The sequence below is a fragment of the Scardinius erythrophthalmus genome (genome assembly GCF_964197995.2).
Source record: "Scardinius erythrophthalmus genome assembly, chromosome: 1".
Taxonomy (NCBI): domain Eukaryota; kingdom Metazoa; phylum Chordata; class Actinopteri; order Cypriniformes; family Leuciscidae; genus Scardinius; species Scardinius erythrophthalmus.
The window spans coordinates 57,886,071-57,911,185 of record NC_138221.1 but is presented as its reverse complement, the minus strand read 5'-3'; the positions used below and the strand labels follow the sequence as shown (position 1 = coordinate 57,911,185).

Genomic DNA, 25,115 nt, shown 5'->3' with positions numbered 1-25,115 from the left:
AGTGCAATGACTTTTACAGAAATTAAACGTACATTAAACATTATTATACAGGTATTTCTTGAATTATTACGATCAAACACAACAGAAGTCTGATAGCTTGGAAAAGTAATATCACACCTCTCCTCAAAAAGATGCATGATATAAGGTGCCATTCATGTTAGTAGATGAGACATAGGCTACATGTTACATTGTAATACTAAAGGTTAGGGGTTTGCTCAAATGTCTAGTTCTAAGTATGAGGTAATAATTTCTCACTATAGGTGTGATCATGTGACAGACAGCGTCAGTCGAAGGGGTGCGGAGGACTAAAGCAGATAAATGCATGAATGCAGGCTTGTTATCGGTATGAAATGCAAACACAGATCTAGCACGGTAAAGATTTATTGTCCCTTAAACAGATGCAGAGACACTTCTCTTTTCAAATCCCTCTCTCAATATCCCCTCATCATCTCTCTACTAGTGCAGCATCACTCCCAGTCCAATCCCTCTCTCAATCTACTCATCCCTCCCACATGCCTCCTCTGTTCATTCTCTTTCTCTCACTCTCTCTCTCTCCATTACAAGGCTGATGGATAGCTAGAATAGGGAATCATTGATCTCGTCTCTGAGGAAGCAAATGCTGAGCACAGACAGGGACTGGAACTGCAGGCGGGACACACACACACACACACACACACACACACACACACACACACACACACACACACACACACACACACACACACACACACACACACCACAATGTTTATGCTCACATTATTCAAACACACACGCTAAACAGTCACTTAACCACTCAACCGTATCAATACACTCTGGAATACACAGTGCATGCAAACAAAACAGTGACATGGACAGTCAGAGTAATTTGTAACATTTATACCACCCTCTCTCTCCATGCAGTGTTCATCTCGTCAACAAAGTTACAGACAAAATGACCATAATGAAGATGAGACCAAAAAGATGCATCATGATGATAATAATGAAATGATTTTAATTACAACATACCGTTGATGATAATATACAGTACGGTAGGATTTTTTTAATGTGTCTTATGTTCAAGGCTGCATTTATTTGATCTAAAATTATGGATTACAGTAATATTGTGAAATAGTATTACAATTTAAAATATGATTACAATTTTCTATTATAATATATTTTAAAATACAATATATTCCTGTGATCAACGCTTAATTGTCAGCATCATTTCTCCAGTCTTCAGTGTCACATGATCCTTCAGAAATCATTCTAATATGATGATTTGATGCTCAGGAAACATTCATGTGCTACTTAATTTTAATTTTGTGGAAATTGTGACAAATTTATTTCAGGTTTCAGAAATTTCAGAAGAATAGTGTTTATTTGAAACAAAGCTTTTGCAACATGCATATGCAAAACGTGTGGGGAAAGCCATTTTTATCAGTTGAATGCATCCTTGCTGAACAAAAGTATTATTATTACTTAAATTATATTATATACACTTTTGCATGGTAGTGTAATATAACATAAATGTTTATACATTTTTCAAAATGTTAGATTTTTTTTTTCCAGTTTCACACGTTTTTGTCATTTTGTACATTATAATCAGCTGATATGTGATTTTTGTCAGCTGTCATTTATTCAGAGGTAAATTATAAAAATGATTTATGACTTTTCATCAAAAGACAAAAAATATGACAAAAATAGACATTGTAAAAATGAACCCCGCTCCGATGTACCTTTGTGACATGATCTTGAAGGCATCTGGCAGGTAACACTGTACATTCTCCATCTGAAAGGGGTCGGCGTCACAGATCTTGTCGTCCGTGCGACCGTAGTTGGCTGTCTCGATCATGATGACATCACTGCCCGGGCAGCGGAGCTCGATGGGGTAACCCTCGCATGCCAACTCCCTCCGCATCAGACCAAATGGCATTGCAGAGCGACTTAACGCTACATGAAGAGAGAGAAACGCACATTTAGTATGAACTGTTGACCCTTATCACTGTTCACAAACCATTTTACTTCTGTAATTTGGCACATTTCAGAGTGAAATTTTAAAGTGGGACATGATGGTATACATTTGAATTGATAGAATCGTGAAAAGTGGATGTTACATAGGTGGATAGAGAAGATGGGTGTACAGAGTAAGAGGAAATTCTATTTTAGAGGCAGAGCAAGAAATTTGTACAATATATTATGAATAACATGATATTTGTCATACAGACCAGAAACAGGTTAAAAAATAAACAGGTTCAACTATGACTTCATGTTGATTTTCAAATGAGTCTAACACTTGCATGGCTTATTGGTGCAATTAGCAGGTCATGAAGTTACCTGTTAATTAGGAATAACTCTTGTCATTACAGCATATGGAACTGTTTATTACAGCAAACCTTTATGACCCCCCCCCCCCACACACACACACACACAGTCACAAAAATAGAGAAAATAGATAATACAAAATGGAAAGAGAAGTAATCAGAGGAATGGACTAGGGTTTTTCACAGCCAGTGATCATATTTCCAGCCTTCGTAGTCCTAAGGAGCAAACTATTTACCCTCTCGCTCAAGCAAACTGTGAGAGTTACGTACACACTCTGTTAACATCCTCCCACTCCTTCACACAGCTCTCCACTGGGTGCCATCCGCCACCCTAATGCAAGGCTTGAGACTAGAAAAGCAGCTCCCATGTGTCCTAATCGCTTCGGGAGCCAATAATCAAACACCTGAGCAGAACCAAGAGGAGAGAAGCAACCCCAGACGCACCACCGACCCTTTCTTCCCACACATGGCATCTGCCATTTACACTCAATTTAAGAGAGCGAGAGAGAGACGTTAAGAGGGCTGCAGGTGCTGTAGGGTTAATCATTGTGCCTGGCTGAGAGGGGCCGAGAGTGGCCCAGAGTGGCATACTTTATCTGAACAAGAGCTTTCAAAGAGTTTGAAGATCCAGCCATGTAAAATGGCCGCCGGCCGCCTCCACTCACAGAAGGACAAAAACCAGGCAACGGAGCTCTCCATGGTGCTGATAAATAGAGAGGGGGGGGCCTGTGGAGCTGTCCATTGTGCTGAATGATGAGGGGGTGGATCTGACCCACAGAGTGCCATGCACAGGAAAAAACTGATCAATGAAGCACTCAGTACTCCTGAAATTCATTCCTTCAGCTCTTGCAGCTACAAAGACTGCAATCAAATAGTGGGAACATTTTCACGAAAAAGCAGACAACTCGACAACCTGCTTAGTCGATGCATGCTCTTGTAAGTAACAGTAATCTGCAGGCTCTGTTGTACGGACAAACGGAACAAGTACATCCATTCAGCTTCGGACATAAAATTGCCTTTTCTTTGCGCAAGAGACAGAAAACCAAAACGTAAAGTTCTCTTGGTTTTGAGCCACCCCTTTTCACCACAAGGTCAATGTGAAAGTCAGATGTTACGTAGAGCTGCACAGGTTCCAAAGAGTGCTCTGTTTTCTGCAAATGTAAACCATTCATCCCAGATGCTTGTGACTCTCTAAGCTGTTTTCCCACTCAACGTCCTGCAATCCTTGTCTTGTTCTCTTATACTCCCTGAGCACTTACGTATGTGGACATGCGTAACTGCATCATACATCATACAGCCATGTAGCCGTCAGACAGGCTTTCCACAGCAAGTCGGCGCTGGGATGGATGGCGTAATCTTGCCGTAAAATGTATAGGTTTGAGGGTTCAGACCAGTTCAGACGATTGGGATTGAGTAAACATACTTCATACAAGGCTGTTCTGGTGTACATTCACTCCCTTGTGCCCACATGACACACACACATATATAAAGAAGCAAAGTGGTATTAGAGTGTGCCAGCATGCAGTCTTGTTTCCGCAGCTTTCCCATGGAGCAAACACATAGCTCCATACTGCTGGTCACTGATTAAACCATTACTCTGGGCTCGGCACTGCCTCTCCACAGGAGGCCAATCACACAGCCAACCAATCACCCACCCACCCACCCACCCACATGTTCATATAGTTTCAGCAGGCCGGTCCGTCTCACACTGCACGTTGCCATCCCGCAAGCAAGGCCAAATGTGTCAGCTCAATAATTTCTCCTTTCTATCTGCCCATATCTCCAACTCTAACCACCCAGTTATCTCCCAAACTCGACTACGGCCACTGGATTAATAGGCTCATTCCCTCATTTATGAGTGTATTCTGCTCCCACAGACATTATCTCCGATCGGAAGGGGAAATTGGACTGAGGGGAATAATCTTCATAATCCGAATTAAAACGAAAGTCTAGAGCTAAAGGATGGAACCCATTTAAAAGATAGGATAGTTATATTTTCATTTTGTCTTTTTGATATAAGCAGGTCTAAAGACGATTAGGGAAATGACCTTGGGTAAGTAAATATCTGAAAGAGAATTATCTAGGAAATCTTTGTTCAGGGTCAGTTTTGGGATGTGTAATTGGAATGTGTTTGGGTCGGAGATGTGGCCTGCCAGGTACTGTACATGCTCTAACATGCTGATTATGTGTGGGTAACTGAATGGGTAGCTTCCAAATGCTATCCCAAGTTAGGGTAGGGTTCTACCCCAAGTAGGGTTTTTTGAGATACGTAGTTTATCTAGAGTGAGGGCTGGTTTTCTCAAACCGGTATTAGGGTTTGCACAATAAGGTAATTTTTGTAGTCGACCAGTGATTCAGAAACAGTTAACTAGTCAATGACTCAATGTTTACCTATGAAAACGTCACATCGTCTGGCAGGCTGAGTGTGACCCACACAACTGAAATTAAGTGGGTGAGAAATCAAAGCTTGTGTAACCCCACTCTGTGTGGGCCTCGAACCCGGGTCTCTACCATGGGAGTCAGGCGCTCTAACAAGGAGGCCTCTTGAGATCAGGGGAGTGAGATTTACTCGCACAGCTCTCACTGGCTGGCCTCCTTTACACTTGCAGTGTCTTGATAAATGGCATATGAATGTGCAAAAATGATCTAGTGGATGGGTCCTCAACTCTGGTCATCGAGGTCCACTTTCCTGCAGAGTTTAACTCCAACCTAGAATAAACTCACTTACCTGCAAATGTCTAGTAATCTTGAAGACCTTGAAGTTCTAGTTCAGGTGTGTTTAATTAGGGTTGGAGCAAACTCTGCAGAAAACTGGACCTTGAGGGCGAGAGTTGAGAAACTCTGATCTAGTGCATCATCAATGAGGATCTCAATTAGGGCGACAGTTATTTTCTCCCAATACAAATCACAGTTATTCTTATAAGTTCGCCTTGCAGTTTGCTTATAGCATGCTTTGTGAATGCAAATTGCTCACTGTATTTTCAAATTCTCATAATTCCGAATAGATTTGGTCGTAACAGAATGGCATTCAAAACAAATGAGAAGCAAATAAATCGCGACACAGTTTGTGGACAGAGGAATTTTCCTCCTGCTGTCATCAGTGCCACTGAACAAGCACATGTGATGTGCGACTGGACTACACAAACATCGGCTAGTCCTAGAACTAACTGACTGCTCAGTACAATCCTTGTAATGGAGCAGAGAGTCATAGTCTGATATGTGGTTCTATTTATGAGTGTACAATATAAGTAGCTGTAACAGATGAATCACTGGTCCTTTGTGTCTAAAGGCCTGCAACTACCTTAACCGACTGCAACAGTCTCTGTACAAACTGGACTGTCATTCAGTCTCTTTCTTCGGGAATGTTTGTACTTTGCGCCACTCCTGTTCAACCTGTATATGCTCCCAATGAGCCAAATAATAAGAGAGAACCAAATTGCTTACCACAGCTATGCAGACAACACACAGATTTACTTAGCCCTATCGCCTAACGATTACAGCCCCATTGACTCCCTGTGCCAATGCATCGATGAAGTCAACAGTTGGATGTGTCAAAACTTTCTTCAGTTAAACAAAGACAAAACTGAAGTCATTGCGTTTGGAAACAAAGAAGAAGTTCTCAAGGTGAACGCATACCTTCACTCTAGGGGTCAAACAACTAAACATCAAGTTAGGAATCTTGGTGTGACACTAGAGTCAGACCTTAGTTTCAGTAGTCATGTCAAAGCAATAACTAAATCAGCATACTATCATCTGAAAAATATTGCAAGAATTAGATGCTTTGTTTCCAGACAAGACTTAGAGAAACTTGTGCATGCTTTCATCACCAGCAGGGTGGATTATTGTAATGGACTCCTCACTGGCCTTCCCAAAAAGACCATAAGACAGTTGCAGCTCATACACAACGCTGCCGCCAGGATTCTGAGCAGAACCAGAAAATATGAACATATCACAATCACACCAGTCCTCAGGTCTTAACACTGGCTCCCAGTTACATATAGGATTGATTTTAAAGTATTATTACTGGTATAAGTATTATTACTATTACTATTATTACATTGCAGATATTCTCACTGAATATAAACCCAACAGATCACTCAGATCACTCAGATCACTAGAAATACCAAGGGTTCACTCAAAGCATGGCGAGTCCGCTTTTAGCTATTATGCCAGCCGCAGCTGGAACCAGCTTCCAGAGGAAATCAGATGTGCTCCTACAGTAGTCACATTCAAATTTAGACTCAAAACACATCTGTTTAGCCATGCATTTACTGAACGAGCACTGTGCCAATGTTCGTCCGACTGTACTGTACTGTTTTTTTATTTTTTATTTTTCTAAACTGTTTTAATTATTCTTATTTCTTTTTATTATTTTAATTTCTTCTATGTAAAGCACTTTGAATTGCCATTGTGTTTGAAATGTGCTATATAAATAAACTTGCCTTGCCTACTTACAGAATTTTTTATTTTTTTTTTGACTGTGCCACTTTTATTGAACCGCTAAACTTGTAGACTGGTAATGAATGGTAGAATCGTCTGGGGAAGGGAAAGGGGAATGAGGCTAGCAGGAATCGAACTGGCATTGCCTCCATGATCACCATTCCTCATCAATAATGAAGAGTAACTACAGGTGGCAATACTTACATTTTTCAGTAGTGTGTCAGGATCTTTGCAGTTTCCAAAATACTGTCACTTTAGCAAGTAGCCATTAACAGGCTATTTCCAGAATAGCAAAGCAGCATGGCACATCGCTGCATCACAGGTTTTTAAAGTCATATTATTTTGTGTGGGCAGCTTTATAACTGAGCGAACTAAGGTAAATCAAACACACTCTTCTTAACAGACATCTCCCCCTCTCTCTCTCAGTCTCTTATATTTAGCACTAACAAGTCTGGTTTGTCTTAATTTTCAAGTCTGGTTTTAAATTTGTCTTAAAACCTCCCTTGTGAAAAGTAGTACATTTAAGCATACTTTGTAATTTGCAGAAATAAGATACTGTAAAATATATATAATTAAAGTGAAATAAATGTAATGTTTGGAGTTATTTAACTGCACGTTATTTAAATTTAAATAAAAATGTATAATAGTTTCAAATTATATTTATAACAATTAGCTGAACTTAAAAGTGCTTTTTTGACCCACGTATGTAGGACTTACATATTTTTAAGTAATTTCATAATTACTTAAATTGTCTTTGAAACATGGTTAAAGTGTACTGTCAAATGTATAATGTAAAAACATTTAATTTGAGATAATTACAAAGTGCACTTAAAAAGTACTTAAGTGTGGTACTTTTTAAATACACTTAAGTGGCCTTTTATTAATATTACATTATTTGCAGTTTTACAGTAAAAACAAATCAAAAACAAAACTACTTTTAAGATACACACTACAAGCACACATTCAATTAAATTAAGTGCACTACATAAAATGTTTCTATTTTTTCATTGTAACCAGTCACACAGCTAACTGTACTAGTTTTTTTTATAAACTGTAGCTTCGTGTAATCTACAGACTTTAAGACGCGTAGCTTGTTTGACAGGCTACAGTTAAAGCACCTCCCTCAACATTGCCTGTAAGGACTGCCTCTGACTTTATAAATGGATTGCATCGTTTCAATATCACCATTTTTCATTAAAAAAAGCATATATGCATGGACACCGCATGCAACCTCCTTTTACCATATCAACAGGTCTTTCCGCTCCATATTCATATATTTCCCCCCTGAATGATTTTTCCAACACATTTCTTTTCCTCTTCCCTCCCACCGTCCTAAGTGAAGTGAAAGAAAGAGTGGCGAGAAATGAAGACGTGTCACTGCGGGGCAGCTGGTGTGAAGAAACTAGGGCTGGTGCTGCCATAATAGGAGCTGTATACTAATTCAGAACAGTGGAGACGAGTGATTGGATTTGACTCATTATCCAAATGCAGTAATTAAAGCCTCGGGGAGGTTTAGAGAGCAGAGAAGAGAGGCCGTGCCCTCAGTCTTGAACACACACACACACACACTGACCGACACAGACAGACAAGGGCACGGACAGAGTTAGACAGGACAGGCAAGACGCAAATGGAGTGAGACAGTTGGAAAGAAGGGTGCAATGAACTCAGCAGGGAAAAAGAAATGGAGACACTCGTATCTAGTGTTGTAGATGGTCAAATATGCCATTGATTGGCTCATTAAAGGTCCACAGGGTTCCAACACTATTCCGAGAGCTTCACAATTACTCAAGAGCCAATAGAAATGAGGAGAAAAAGAGAACTATATTGGATCGCATCTGTATCTAGAGAATGGTTGCAAACCACATAACAGTGAGTACGTTTACATGCACACCACTACACTGATAACTACCAAAAATCAGTTCATTGAAATAACTTGATTTACGTGCAAATCAATAACCTGGCAATGCAAGAAAAATGTGTTTACAAGACTGTATTTAAAAAACAACAAAAAAACAGGTTATTCCCTGGTGGTGACTTCAGAAACGCAAGCATCCATGTATTTCACTATATTTATTATGTGAGTTCTGATGTAAAAAAAACGTTAAAAACCCCAGAGTATTTCAAAATGTCAGCGGTAAACTTGCACAGACTCATTCTCCTCTCATATTTGAAATTTCTACAACTGTACAACTTGTCCTTGGGCTGCAAGAGATGAGAATACGTTTTTTTTATATTTCTTGGGTCAAGAAAAAGTCTGAGCTTGTAAAATATTTCTCTTCCCCTACCGCAAAACACTCGCTGTGGCTGGATGTGCTTAGATCTGCCGTATAAGGACGCTTTCCCATCACATATGCGCACGTCAAGGTGTTTAAATGCCTGGCGAAACTGGGGTAATTGGCAAAAATCTAGCTCTGTCGATCGATTTATTATACATTCACAACCTCTCTCCCATGGCCTCATGGGATAGTAAAGTGTCCATACTATATATTATGCATATTCAGATCCTAAAAAGTCTGCAAGGGTCCACTCTACGATATAATTTCCTGTTTTTTATTATCATTATAAAAGATAATAAAAAATATATTTAAAGTAATAAATATATGAATACTTTTGCATATATAAAAAAATTCATACAAGAATGAGAAAGAGATACAATACAATTGTCTTCTAATGATGTGTGATACATTAGCGTAATCATTCATTTGTCACGTGTCACATGAGTCCTCAATGCTTTGCTCTATGACAAGGAACGATTGCCGCTAAATAATTCATCTGCCGGTGAACTCCAAAAGCTGTAAATCAAGCAAGTCAATCAATTGAATTGAGCTTAAAATACCTGATTATCAGAGCTGCCTATCAATTAATGAAGCAATGATTGATTAAGCAATTTGAAGCTCTCACAGTGAACCAGGTTGTGAGGGATAAAGAGACTGCAGGGTTGAGTGTGGATGCCATCAGTTGCTTCTTCTTCTTCTTTCAGTGCATCTCCAGGCGCCACTTAATCACTCAAATGCTCATTAGCACAGAGCTCAAGCTTTGGAAACGGCACCATTAGAGTCGGCATGGCTGCCACGCCAGCACTACTACAGTGATGTGAAGAGTTCAGAGAGTGGACCAGTGCCCACATGTCAGCAAGTTTGGCCTCTCTAAAATTAGTTGTATATGACCAAACACTTCTAATTAGTGCAGTTCTTGCAAGTCTGTTTAAATGGCCAAAATACATTTTCTTTTGTATAGAACATTACTTCCAGTTGAGCATTCAGTAACTATCTATTCCAAGGCTGTAGCGATTACTGTAACTAAAGCAACTATATTTTAGTAAAACATTAATATTAGGGCTGTCAATTACAAATTGCTAACATGATATGGTGATTAATAATTCAAAATATACAATTAACCTTACATCAATATACCGTTAACTGCTCCATAGGAATATAATTGAAGACATTATATTACTGTGCAATTGAATATCAATGAACATTAGCCTATCAGTGATCTACAGCAATACATTTAATCGAGTTTGTCAATCTAAACTGAGTTTGACTCGTTTAATTGAGTTTGACTCGAACTCAATGCATAATCACACATCATGTCTTTATCATTTATTAAGTAATATCTTTTCCTAACATGTTTTTAGCATGCACTGCCATGGATTTGATAGCATTTCTGCACAGTTACTTTGACAGGTGTTTATACAACAATTTAACCCTTTCACATATAAGTTTGAAATGATTTTTTCAAAGGCAACAGTTATTTTAGAATGCATCACCCTATTATTTCCATGGTGACAGATCAAGCTTGTCAAATGACACTTCACAGCCACAATAGCGTTGGTTCCGGAAGTATTTTTTCCCATTCAATTTTCCCATTGGGATTTAAAATAGTCTTAAAGAGTTATAAGCCACGAACCAAGCCAATCAGCTATGACGTGAATCACAACACTACAAACTTTGATTTGAAGCAACAAAATAAAATACTTTTTGAAAATATGACAAAAATACAAGGTACAAGATGAATGAAAATTCTAACATCATTTACTCACCCTCGACTTGTTTCAAACCTGTATGAAATTCTTTCATCTGCTGAACACAAAATAATATACTTTGAAGAATATGGGTAACCAAACAGTTGATGGATTTTTAAGTGAACTATTCCTTTCACCAATCATCAACATACAGCATTTGTTGATCCTGGAACAACATTCACAATTAACCAATCATATCTGAGGGACAAGTTTACAACCAGGGTTGGGTGCTTCTACATCAGTGTTATTCACCTATCATTTCCCTCTGATTTTAGGGAGAAGTTATGGGTACGGTTAGTTTTACAGGTAGGTATAGAGTTAGGACTACATTTTCAGACAGGAATGTTGTTCCAGAATCAATAAAATATGTTGATCCAGGACCATGTCTTTGCAAAATCACTGTGATACTCATGGTAAATACCGAGCGCTAAACACGTTCATCTCTGGCTCAGTGCCAGTCAAAGCAGATTTTAATTTGGCAGTTAATGCCGTGACACACAAAAGGGTGAAAATATTTTTTGTAAAGAGACGGAGCTAGAAAGCAACCACCTTAGCAAGTCCCTGGCTACCAGGCTGAAGGTCACTTTGTGTCTCTCCTCCCCAATCGACGCCTGTTTCTCTCTCTCCAGTCCGTCCCCAGCTCTCCGGCTACAACCACCCGCACCGAACCCAATTACAGCTCAGCACTGCATCCCACGTCTCACTCACACACCCATGTGTCCACATCACACCACACGCCTCTCCCGGCGCGACACATCACACCCCACACTCAGCGTCTCTGCACCCTCCATCAGCCTCATGGCCAGGCCGAGAGAGAACGACGACTGGAACAGCTAGCATTAAGATTAGGACTCTGTCAGAGCGAGACACTAATGAGAAGGGGACGACCACACAGGGCGTCATGCGTTTCCCGTTGAGGACAGGACGTGACTCGCGCAACATGACTGACGCAACACACTTTGCTGAACTAACCTTGTGTTAAAATACATTTACCCCAAGCAATGTCTCACCTTGAGCTTAAAGACTTCCTAAGACCAGTGCCTCAGTGTTTTTTTCCACCCCTATATTGTGAAATATACTGTAGGCAGTGAGAGAGAGAAAGAGTAATTCAGGGCACGCTACAGTCTTTGAGTCCTGTGATTTCATTTGCGTAGAGGTAATAAAACTACTTCATAGGGCAAAGGATAAAACCAGCGGCGTAATGCCACCAGAGACTTTGGTTAGTCCGGCCTGTCATAAGCTAATGGCAGCCGCATTATAAACGGATATAAATGGAAACTCAATACCGCCTTCCCTAATCAAAAAGACGAGAGGGAGGGAGCAAGTAGGCCAAGAGGGGAGAGTGGAGTGCGTAAGTCAAGGAGAAATAAAGTTGGATTCATCAAATCCCCCATCTTTAAATAGAGTTGTTTCTCAACTCTCTAATCCTGAAAGTAGAAGTAGCTACAACAATGCCGCGATGCCTATTCGACACTTGCATTTTCATCTGTAGATGCTATTGATGTTGAGTGAAATCTGTAAGTCATTTGTAAAACATTCTCTTTCTGTTGTCTGAGTTCAGCAGTTTTTATAACATTCATGATATAAATCTGCTCTTTTAAGGGAGTCTATATAAAATTGATTTTGAGCAATGGCTTTTAGAAATGTCTATGTTATTTCTCCCATTTTGGGGGGAATAATCAAAATCTTCACTTTGCTTAGAAAAAAATTGTAGCCTGCCATGTGAAACCAATCTGAGGCCTCTGGCAAACGTTTGCGTCAATCGAATGAATGCAGAATCAGTAAGCAGTAATTTGAATGTGGCTAGCACCCAGATGTGATAACTACTAGATGAAATGTTATTTATTTGATGCTGTGCCCCCAAATATGTACACAAAATTGTACACAAATATGACATTTAACATAGCACAAAGTATTTTTGTACAAAGTATAATGGTGGTATTAGGTTTTATACTGAATCGCTGTGGAGTTTTCTAGTACCAATGCCATTGTAAAGATATCCTATGCACTTGTCAGTCATAACTAATTTATAACAAAACCAAAAATGTCTGATAATAGAGGGTTACAAAAATAAATTCAGTAGCATCCGCCAGCCATGTGATCGACCCTGCCTTATATAAAACATCTTTTCTAGGCCACTGATATGACTCGTCTTCATCTTATGAGATTACATAGTTTGAAATGTCTCTATCAAAAGTATTATTTATTTATTTTAGGTATAAAAATTTTTACTTACTGCACCTATCAAGCGAAAAAAAAAAAAAAAAATGCATCAGAAAATGCACCCTTGCACAAACAATCTAGGAGATGCATGTGTGTTCATAAAAACATCTCTTGTTTACTCCTGTCCCAAATAGCTTTTATGTCCCCTCATTTGGTCACATTATTTTCTAGTTTTTCTATTTTTTTTTTCTCTCTGTCTGCCTTTGGCTACTGCTGATAATTATTAGATGGTGGTAGAGAATAGGCGCGCACGCATGCACGTGCACACGCACACACACACGCACGCACACACACACACACACACACGCGCACGCGCACACACACACACACACACACACACACAAACACACACACACACACACACACACACACACACACACACACACACACACACACACACACACACACACACACACACACACACACACACACACACACACACACACACACACACACACACACACACACACACACACACACACAAGCACACATCTAAATGCAACATCAGTACATACCAGAACAAAGTGATGACACAATCACACACCGATGTGAAAACCAGACGTCTCCATAATGCCCATTCCACAGCACACACACACAATGAATAAAAGAAAATGTGCCAGACCAGACAGCAGATAATGCAGGGCTTCAGACACGGCCTCTGTCTATCATCAGTGGAGACACACACACACACACACACACACACACAGACACAGACAGGAGAGAGAAGCATCTTCAAAGGCCCATTTGAAAGAACACACCACCACCACTCTCGCTCCTTCCCCCTCCTCCCACACTCCCAATGTATATTCAAAGGCCATCCATTAACCTTTCACTCGCACAGACCTGTCTGTGATCTGCTGCTCTCAGCTCACGCTTTGAAGAACACGGCACCACCAACAGCCATGGGAGAGGAGAGGAGAGGAGAGGAGAGGAGAGGAGAGGAGAGGAGAGGAGAGGAGAGGAGAGGAGAGGAGAGGAGAGGAGAGGAGAGGAGAGGAGAGGAGAGGAGAGGAGAGGAGAGTATAGGAGAAAAGAAATGGAAATTAGAAAACAAGAGGAGGAGAAAGGAAGAGGGGTGCATATACTATATTCTAAAGACAGAGCCAAGAGCGATGTGGATCAACAGCAGCACACTAAAAGTTAAAATCACAGATTTAAAAATAAATAAATAAATAATATAACACTTTGAGCAAACAGTAAGACTCCCCTTCAAACTGCATCTCGGCTCTGATTAAGCGCCAGAGCTCTGGCTTTATTTATGCATTAAAATCAGCCAATACATGCATGAATTCAACCCTGACTGCTTCAAAAGCCCATGAATGCTGCATCCATGCAGCCCAAACAAATTCCTCTCTCATTAAACATTCAGGCTGGAAAGAGCTCGGAGAAAAATAAGGCAAAACAGCTGGTCCTCTAGAGCTGAATGAGAACTCAAGAAGACGAGGAAAAAGAGAAAGAGAGAGAGAAAAAAAAAGACAAAGAGAGAGAAAAAAAGTGTGCATGTGCGCACTACAGGACCGCAGGTCTTTCCACAAGAGCAACCATGAAGTGAGGATTTAAGTGTGTGTAAGATGAGGACAGATTGTAGCAGTCAGAGCAGTCACACACACACAGAGGGAGAGAAATAGAGAAATAACACACACACACACACACACACACACACACACACACACACTAAATGAAACCGCTATGTCAAGACTTCATCATGCACCCATGAGTGGTCAATACACCAGCCCATTAAAGAGCACTAATGCTGTTTCACAGCCTATCTGCACATTTACAAGCAGCGCAGGAAGGGGCTACACTGGCTATGTGTTTACAAGAGGTGTGTGTCTGTGTGTCTTTGAGAGTCTGCAGGCTAAATCTGAGACATGCTCCAGACGAGACATTAATGCAACTCTCGACTACAAAGTGCCGCGCTGCAGTGTGACGCCGTTGAACAGCATTAACTGAGCCGAGAGGTTATTTAATGTCGGAGTGTGTAAAGTCATCAAATGGAATTGCAGAAATAATGGCTGTTTCCAAAAAGTGTTCCCAAGCACGTCCATGTCTTCCAGTGTTCAGATGAGGTGTATTATACCTGAATAAAGCTATCCGTTAGCATTCCCATTCATCTCAACAGCAGTTGTTCGGGTGCCAGAGGACCATATGATTTGAAATCTGCCATGTTTGCTCATGGGTGTTCAGTTCTGCAGTTCTTCAGGCTTTTTTCAGTCAATTACCTAAGCCATAAAAGCAATGTGACTAACGCTGTGTTCCAGACAAAGGGGGGAATACTTGAAATTTCCCTCATCTTAAGTCAAAAGGTTTCAGTCATGCTGCGTTCCAAAAATTGAGTTCTTCGTGGAACTAAAACACTCTTGTGGCATTTTGTAACTTTTTTTGTTTTGTTTAATTTGTGGAAAACTCGAATGCTTTTTTTCTCATTCGATGCTTCTAGGGGTGGACCTTCATGTGTAATTTAGTTCTTCATTTTGTTGGTCCCTTTTGAACATTCTGTTGACTATAATACAGTTTTTTCCTAATTGCTAACACACTAAAATGACATGCACAGTACAATTTAAACTGACACACAAAGAGCAAAACCTCTTCTCAAGTCTCCAAAAGTCTTAACACATTTTCTGCTTTACACACAATGGCACTTTTTAAATGCACTGAACACGGTTCTCTGCATAATACACACCAATCTGACAATCAATTTCAAAACACTGCCATTCAAAATGACACAACATGAGCTAATTGGCCAATACACGTGCCACCTGGCCAAACACCTCAATGCTTAATTGTTAACACTTCAATCTTTTTCAGTTTACTGTTTTTTTGTGAGCATATTTGTCCAATGTAAATGTATATGCTGTGCATATGTTGTACTGACTTGTTTGGTGAAAAATAAAAAAATACGTTTCAACGGCATGTGTGTGTATCTGCAAATATTTCTGTGCATGTGAACAATCTGAAGAATTTTCTACAATTTGAACTATTTTAGTATTATGGCAAAGCATACTAAAGATGAGAGTGCTTTTCATTATGCCCAACAGTGTAGTTGGTTAGACAAAAATCTGGTAATATGAATGAAGTGTGTGCCATTTTGTGCAAAAGTCTGATTTTGATATAATGCTATATGTAGTTTCGGTTACAGTGCTTCATTTTTCAGGATACATTACGTATTTTGCAGTTTGGGTGTGTGGTTTTGTGAATTGTGTTAAGTAGAGCCCGACCGATATATCGGCAGGCCGATATTATCGGCCGATATTAGGCATTTTCAAAACTATCGGTATCGGCATTTATAACGGCCGATAAATGAATATTTCAAAAATAAAATAAAAACGGACGAAACACCCTTCAACCATGTTATGAGTGTTGGCGTTGTATAGTTTGTCCACCAGAGGGCACTCTACACCGTCCCTGTTGGCAACACTCGTGTATAACGCGCCACACATTCAGCAACCTGCTGATCCAGCCCGAGTCGGGCAGAGAGAACCGCGAGTGAGATCAGCGGTGAAGTGTGTTCATGGTGAGTTGGTAACGACTCACGAGACATACATTGCTTGAATAACAATTAAAAGAACATCCCTATCAGTTCTCTTAACTCAAATAAGGATGACAAAATTCGTGACTCATGTCCAGTTTTGCTGCGGTTAAATAAGCCGAGAGTGAAGCGGAACAACGCGACGTAGGCTATATTCACATAAAATGTTAACACTGCAGTTCACAAAAGTTCATAATGTGCATGTGCTTTAATGCTTTGTCGGTTAAACATTTAATTTTAAATACTGATGCGCTGTTCTAACATGTGCGTTTCTCAGCGCGTACATGTGAAGCTCACATGCACTAAAAGCCTTTCTACCAGCGCCTGGATACTGGACTAAGTTATCTTTCGAGTATTATTGTGCTAATACTGTTAAATACACACAAGACTTACATAAACAAAGTCGGTTGTCTAAAGTAAAGGCAAAAATTGAGAGAAAATCTGCTTGTCAAATGCGTGTACATTAGACATGTCGTGCTCAGCTCTTAAAGAGACAGTAGCAATTGTAAACACATTGCCGCTTGTCCTTAAAGGGATAGTTCACCCAATAATAAAAATGATCTCATTATTTACAGGCACTCTAATGTTGTTCCAACTGTATTAATTTCCTTCTAATATTTTTCTAATATTAATAGTTTGAAGAATGTGGGTAACCAAACAGTAGCTGGTCCCCAATGACTTCCAAAGGAAAAAAAATATACTATGGAAGTCACTGGGGTACATCAACTGTTTGGTTACCCACATTCATCCAAATAACTTATTTTCAACAGAAGAAAAAAACAACTTGAGAGAGTAAATTATGACAATTTGAATTTGTTGTCAATTTGAATGTGAAATTGTTGTTTTTGTTCAAAGGACTAAACGTTTAGTCTTAAAAAAAATCTTAAGTTTGTATTTTTATACATTTTATTTATCAGAACTTTAATATATTTTGATGTTCCTCTGTTCTGTTGTGACAATAAAAGAAACAAGTTTCTTTTTAAAATGCATTATCATATTATTTTAGTTAAAACTCATAAATAACTACAAATAACAAATGTTAGGGAAATTTGTTAATGTTTTGTTGCGCGTTTCTGAAAAAATAAAATAAAAATAAATTTAAAACCAAAAAATATTTGTACCGGTATCGGCCTTCAAAATCCTTTATCGGTCGGGCTCTAGTAGCCATCAAAAGTTTGTACACACCAATTGTAAAGTGTGTCCAAACTTACTGTACTATAATACACATAAATAATATTGCTACTGTATTATAATATACACATAAATAATATCGGCCGATATATCGGTATCTGGCTTTTTTTTTATCGGTATCGGCATCGGCGCCCAAAAATCCATATCGGTCGGGCTCTAGTGTTAAGTATTTTGATAAAACCAGCCTCGTTTGCAAAACTGTGTGTTAGCAATTGGAAAAACTACGTCAACTAACTCTCATTAGAGTATTAGTAGTCTGTCTGACTATAAGTGACTTTACAACTACATACATATCAACTTATTCTAACCCTGCCATTCTACTAATAACTACTAGTCTAACACTAATGAGAGTGAGTAGACATGCAACATTACTTAATGATAAGTGAGTACACTCAAAGTCTTTGTTGCAAATCATTTTGCTACAGATGTACATATTTGTATTGCAATTTGGTATGTAATGTTTTTATTATTGTGTTGTTTGAAAATTAAATTGAAAAGCTTTCGTGCCTCGTGTTTATATACGAAGTATAAGTATAAGGATGGACAATCTTGTGTTTTGGTGTTGATATAGAACTGGGTCTATTTTAGTAATAATAAATACGGGATGTTATTGATTTGGTGAAAGTCAGTTTCTCAGATCATAAAAATGTGTGCACCCTATGAAAACAAAATACTCCCCCATTTTATATGTTCTGGCGACGGCTAGCATGGTACCAATGTTTCACCATCAAATCAATAACTGAAGGATTTGAAATTTAACGCTACATTTTTTGGTTGTTGAACATCCGGTTTCACTCAAAAACACATCAGATTTCAGAAGTAAAATGGGCTGCAAACAGCACTTGTGTTGACTTCAAACTGATTACCCTGTTCCAAAATCCGTCCTCTCAGCGAACCAATCAAAGGGTCCGACAATCACCGGCAGTGCTGCTTAGTGCTTACCCTACGACATTTCAGAGCGACATGAACCCATCCACGCAACGCTGAGCGATGTTCGACATTAATTTGTGTCACTCAACATCTCAAGATCTCACTCAATCGAAAAGCCATAAATTAAGTCTTCGAGGGAGAAAATTTGACAAATGAGTGAGCATTAAAGTGAAGAGTGACAATACTAGGCTACAGAGTGGGAAAATTCCACTGTGATTCAAGAGTGTGAGATCAAGGAGTGAGCGTCAGACTGAGAAGTGATTTTTAAGCGAGATGTGAGAGTGTCATATGGAGGCGTCAGAGTATTAGATTGTAAAAGTATGAGACACGCTAGAGAATGTTTGAGTGAGCTGTTAGTGTACCAGACGGTGTTAGACCAAAGGAAGACAGACTGTGAAAATGAGGACTAAAGGAAGTATTAAGGGGATCAGAATGCAGGATATTTTTCTGAGGAAGTGTGTCTGTCCATATATAAATCCAAACACACACACGTAGTCCCACAAGCATGCCTATGAGCAATTTATGATTATTAGTTTTGACATTTAAACTCTGGAAGATGAAAAAAAAAAAAAAAATCTAAACATAAAAATCATGTAACTGTATTGCTTGCATTTGAGGCTGTACTCTATATATAATAAAATATATAATATAGAAAAATCTATAATAATTTTTTTGCTTAGCATTTTAAATCTAATTTGTCACATTTCCCTATTGGCTAAACCCTGAAACTGTCATACAAAGCGACAGATCATATATTCTGTAAAAGTGGGAAAAACAAACAAACAAAAATGAGAAAAATAATCTAATACGAAAACACTCACTTCCAGTCTACTAATTCAAGTTTTGATTATGTGCATTAATTAGTGTGTTGATTTTTTTCTTTTTAATAAGGGACATGCTCTTATTAACACCCATTCTAATTACCCATTTTAACCAAATAAATGCAATTATTTAAGTAAACAGTAATTAAAAAAAAACATATATTTGTATTTGTCTACTACATATACAGTAGTGTCTTTTTTTTATCACAAATTATATTGGCATCATAACAATTTGACAAATTAACATGCAATTCATAATACATTAGTATTTGGTTTGTTTCCCTTTTGCTTTACTGTAAGCAGCAATTGAGCTGCATGAACTCCACGTGTATCTTGATGCAAAAAAAAGTGTGTTCAGTGGAAGATGTGTTTAACAGAAAATGTTGACTGTAAATCTCAGGTGGTCAAATAAAATTGTACATGCTCCGAATTAAAATAAGTACTTGTACCAATGAGACAAAACCAAAATGTGTACATTATTGATTTCTAAAGCTATACCATTCAAAACTTTGGGGCTGTAAGATTTTTTATTTATTTATTTATTATTATTATAATAATTATTTTAAAGAAAGCTCTCATGCTCACCAATACTGTAAAACAGTAACTTTGTGAAAATATTATTACAATTTAAAATATATAATAAAATCCGGCTTATTCACGTGACGTCAAAGCTGAATATTAAGCATCATTACTTCAGTGATCAGTGTCACATGATCCTTCAGAAATCATTCTAAATGATTTGATGCTCAAGAAACATTTCGTATTATTATCAATGTTGAAAATAGTTTCTTAATAGTGCTGCTTAATATTTTTTTTGGAAACTGTGATCATTTTTTTTTTCAGATTCTTTGAGGAATAGAAAGTTCAATTCACCATTAATTTTAAATGGGAACCTGTTGTAACATTAGAAATGTGTATATTTATAGTCTCTCTCTCTCTCTTTGAATGTGTGTGGGGAGTATACAATCATTACAACTAGCCTCAGTTTCCCTTATAAACACAGTATATGCATCCATCCAGTGTGTGTGTGTGGGGAGTATAAAATCGTTACAACTAGCCTCAGTCTCCCTTATAAACACAGTATGCATCCATCCACGCACACACACACACACACACACACACACACACACACACACACACACACACACAAACACACAAACACACACACACACACACACACACACACACACACACACACACACACACACACACACACACACACACACACACACACACACACACGCACGCACGCACATAAAGATGGCAAGAACAGCAGAAATGAGAAACAGAATTATGTGCTCTGTGTGAGTATATGTTATTTGTGGCACGCTTTAATGGCAACACATGGCGATCAATGAGCCCATAGAGGAACGAAGGCTTCCTTATTTCTCCAAATTGCCTGCTCTAGCAGCACAACCTTGATAACACTCAATTGATTATTAATGCATTATTAATCCAGAGCCAGGTCACAGAGACAGCTGGAGGCACTCATGCACACACACACACACACGTACAACACATTGATGAAGCGGCTCCGTGCTCAGGGCCAAAACGTGTCCAATGGAACACTGAGTACATCACATCAATTCACAGCAGCAGAACCAGGCAAATTAAACACAGGAAATACAGCGGCCACCAAATACACCTGGACAAGCAAACGCTGCACGCTTCCCTGCTCTCTAGGCCTGGCACGGGCCCCGCAGAGCGGCAGATGGTGCGGTGGTGTCGGAGTGGAAGGGCACTAGCTGGACAGACCCCTGCTACATCCCCCGTCCACAGACCTCAGGCCCATCGCATCCACACCAGCTTTACTGCCACATGGGTCCCTCCATCCATCACACATACGGTTAATTCACACGCATCCACACTGGCCCATTTATAGAGGCAGATGAGACCAGTATATGCTAGTATAACTTCAAACGGCACTTCTAACTTAAAGGTAACCATTTGTAGTCAGTAAATGTATTGTTTTAATAAATGGTTAATTGGTAAAAAATAATAATAATGTGGTTCAAAAGATTTTATTAGTGCGAAAGATTCGATTCAGATTTTGATTCAATACGGATTCGTCTGGATATACTACTGTATGTCAGGTACAGTGCATGTCACAATCTCTCAATGTTGTAAATATCCTTGCAAGTTGGTTAATTCAGTATAACATTAAAGGTTAAATTTAACAACAAAGTACAAATTTTATTGCTATTTATTTTTATATACTAATCAAAACTAAGCGGTAGAATCTGAAAGCTCAGACTTATCAAACCTAACAAAGAATTAGGCTTAATGGGATTATTAAAAGGTATGCTACAAATAATGTTAAGTGAAGTGCTTTTTTTGCATCAGCTGAAAATAGCAAATACTAAAAGGTTTATTTTGGAATTTAAGATTCAATATCGGTTCATCAAATGCACTTCAAAATGGACGCAGGGGGAAAGTTTGCGAGTGCATGTCTTAAAGTGGAGTTAAACGCAGCCGATTTTTTAAAGAATCTTTACCTCAATACTAACATATCTGGCTTAATGGCAAAGACAATAGTAGACTTCTCGACGACCCCCTTGAGTACTGAGTTTACCTCAATTGTACTTGTGTACTTGTCTGGTCTTATGTAAATGCACCATGTCTGAAACTACAATAGAAATTCCAGCAAAAACAACAACAAATTCATCGGCTCGTTGTGCAATGATCTGAAGAGAAGTAGGTAGAGTACCAACCCTGTGCAGAGGGGCTGATGTTGCTCAGGGCGATGGTGCACGTGAAGAGGATCCAGAGAGAGAGAGCCATGCTGTGGACGGAGCGAAGGGTGGTGGGGGGAGTGCGGTCAGCGGGCGCTTGAATGTGGGGCACTCCTTCCCTCACGCCCTCTCGCTGATGGAGAACCTGGTGAGAAGAGAACCGGAGAGAAAAATGAGAAAGAGAGATCAATACTAATAGCAGGACCTAAATTCTTACTGTCTGCCTTTCCCTTCAGTGGCTCAATAAAAAAAAAAAAAAAACTCAGTAGTGGCCTGTAATTCTGTTCATTCTGTCAAAGCGAGATGCCTACTGTTGCTCCGACCGGATCCACGTTCTCTGGCTCCGCAAGGCCCATTTCATGTCGCACTTATTCAACATAATTGAGTGGAGCTCTTGTTGCACACTTGGCGGCGGTCAGGTGGAGTTAGACGTGCTAGAGCTGAAGGGTGGCCATTTTGTTCTGTGCTAAGATGTCAAAATGTGTTTCCTTGTGTCGTTGTTTGCCAATAATTCATAAGTAACCAGGTAAGCGAAAGCAAAACATTCTGTTTGAATATAAATAAAAATGTATACAAAAATGTGATGATGTCCGACTCGTTTTATGAAGAAGAAAGCCTTAATTTTTCAAAAAGCATTAGACATATGACCCACTATTCTGCTTCATGGCAATATGACATGTGGTTTAATGTACCTAAACAATGATTACCAAATTTCTCTCTCATATTGCTCCTCATAACCACTGAAAACGGTCAAAAATCAAACCAAAAGTCAAATTATTATGGACGTAATCTGACATTAAGTGTTTCTGCTTCATTAGAGCCTATTGTAAGGAAAAAGCTTAAAGGAGAACTCCGGTCAATTTTAACATTGAGCTCATTTTTTTTGTAAATTTGGAGTGCTGTCAATACAGAGAACAACGCCAAAAATCGGTGTTGCCTACACCGTGTTATCCTCTTTTTTAAATTTGCACCCTGTTGACTTCAATGGGGCAATATTTAAACCTGCTTTTAGCCTCTTAACATCCTTGATGTGTCATTACAAGTGCCCAGCCATGATAACGTGATAACCTATGCGCGTGAACTCGACAATCGACTACTGTGGACTTCGACCGAAAACAGGAAGAAAATACAGGTACGTGCGCTGGCTGAATTAACAACATTTTTATACATATCTTTCACATCTACTGCATTCAGATTCACCCGTGTTCACTCTGAAGGAATCACTCACATTGGCTGTGCACTTGTAATGACACATCAAGGATGTTAAGAGGCTAAAAGCAGGTTTAAAACTTGCCCCATTGAAGTCAACAGGGTGCAAATTTTAAAAAGAGGATAACACGGTGTAGGCAACACCGATTTTTGTCGTTGTTCTCTGTATTGACAGCACTCCAAATTGACAAAAAATGAGCTCAATGTTAAAATTGACCGGAGTTCTCCTTTAACGTGGTTTAATGTACCTAAACAACGATCAATTATCCCCAAATTTCTCTCTCATATTGCTCCTCATAACCAGTGAAAACTGTCAAAAAATCTAACCCAAAGTCCAATTATTATGGACGTTATCTGACATTAAGCGTTTCTGCTTCACATTTTCAGCAGGGCAGCGGAGCGGCTGTGGGTTGACTCCCCACGGTTCTCATGGGCTTTATATCAGTCCTAAAGTGAAAAAGCTTAACGTGGTTTAATGTACCTAAACAACGATCACCAAATTTCTCTCTCATATTGTTCCTCATAACCACTGAAAACAGTCAAAACAGTCAGCAAGATTTTCCAAATGCAATCCATTACTAGCTATTAGTGTAATCTGTCCCCGCCTACGGTCAATTTACTCTTTTAGGTTGACTATTGTAATGGTGGAGAAATCATTTGAAGATAATCTGAGTTAAATAGAAAAGCAGTAGGTGCCCCGTTGTTGCCCATTTTATATCACACTAATTCGAAATAACTGAGAAGTGCAAACTTGGCGGTGGTCAGGTGGAGTTAGATGGCTAGAGCTGAAGGGTGGCCATTTTGTTCTGTGGTAACATGTCAACATCTCTTCCCTGGTGTTGTTGTTCACCAATAATTCAGTAGTAACCAAATAAACAAAAGCAATGTTGAATTCAAATTAATTGTTTGGACTGAGGCCCAAAACATATGCGATTATGTGAAAACAAACTCTTCCAACTAGGAAAGATCAATTTTATGTTGCTACATTCAAAAATGTGTCAAAACCCAGTTTTCTCATCCAGGTAGACTGTAAATATAGTTATTCTGCCAGATGCCCACTGTTGCTCCAACCTGATCCATGTTCTCTGGCTCCACACAGCCTATTTCACATCACACTTAGTCAAAATAATTGAGAGGAGCTCTCGGCGCACACTTGACATCGGTCAGGTACAGTTAGACGGCTAGAGCTGAATGGCGGCCATTTTGTTCTGCACGAACACGGCAACAGCTGTTCCCTGGCAAACACTTCAGTTCCAGTCATTCCAGAGCTTGATTGGACGTGACGTGCTACATATGCATGGATGTGAACGTACGGCCCTCCGCAGGACATGCACCATGCAAACACCAAGAGTGGCCATTCTGTGCACGTTTAGACGAGAGAGAAATGTAAAGGTATAAAGAGGCTCAGGAAGCTCAGAGAGAGAGAGAGAGAGAGAGAGAGAGAGAGAGAGAGAGAGAGAGAGAGAGAGAGAGAGAGAGAGAGAGAGAGAGAGAGAGAGAGAGAGAGAGAGAGAGAGAGAGAGAGAGAGAGAGAGAGAGAGAGAGAGAGAGAGAGAGAGAGAGAGAGAGAGAGAGAGAGGACAGTTTTCGAGTCAGTACTGCCAGAGGGCTCACACATCTCATTTGCCTAATGAAATAAATCAGTCTGGAAGTTTCTTTCATTTGTTCTTGGAGGCTGCTCTTCCTTCAGGGCTGAAAGGAAAAAAACGACAGAAA

At 39.3% G+C, this 25,115-nt stretch overlaps 1 protein-coding gene across 1 annotated transcript in view; it reads right to left on the bottom strand.

Moving 5' to 3' along the window:
• adgrl1a (adhesion G protein-coupled receptor L1a) overlaps positions 1-22,239 on the bottom strand; it is a gene marked incomplete at both ends in the record, with an annotated part of 94,817 nt that extends 72,578 nt beyond the window's left edge. The window contains 2 exons of the mRNA XM_081361793.1: positions 1,716-1,929; positions 22,170-22,239. Coding sequence (XP_081217919.1) covers positions 1,716-1,929; positions 22,170-22,239 — 284 coding nt within the window. The remainder of the gene's footprint in view (positions 1-1,715; positions 1,930-22,169) is intronic.
• Positions 22,240-25,115: the final 2,876 nt, after the last annotated feature.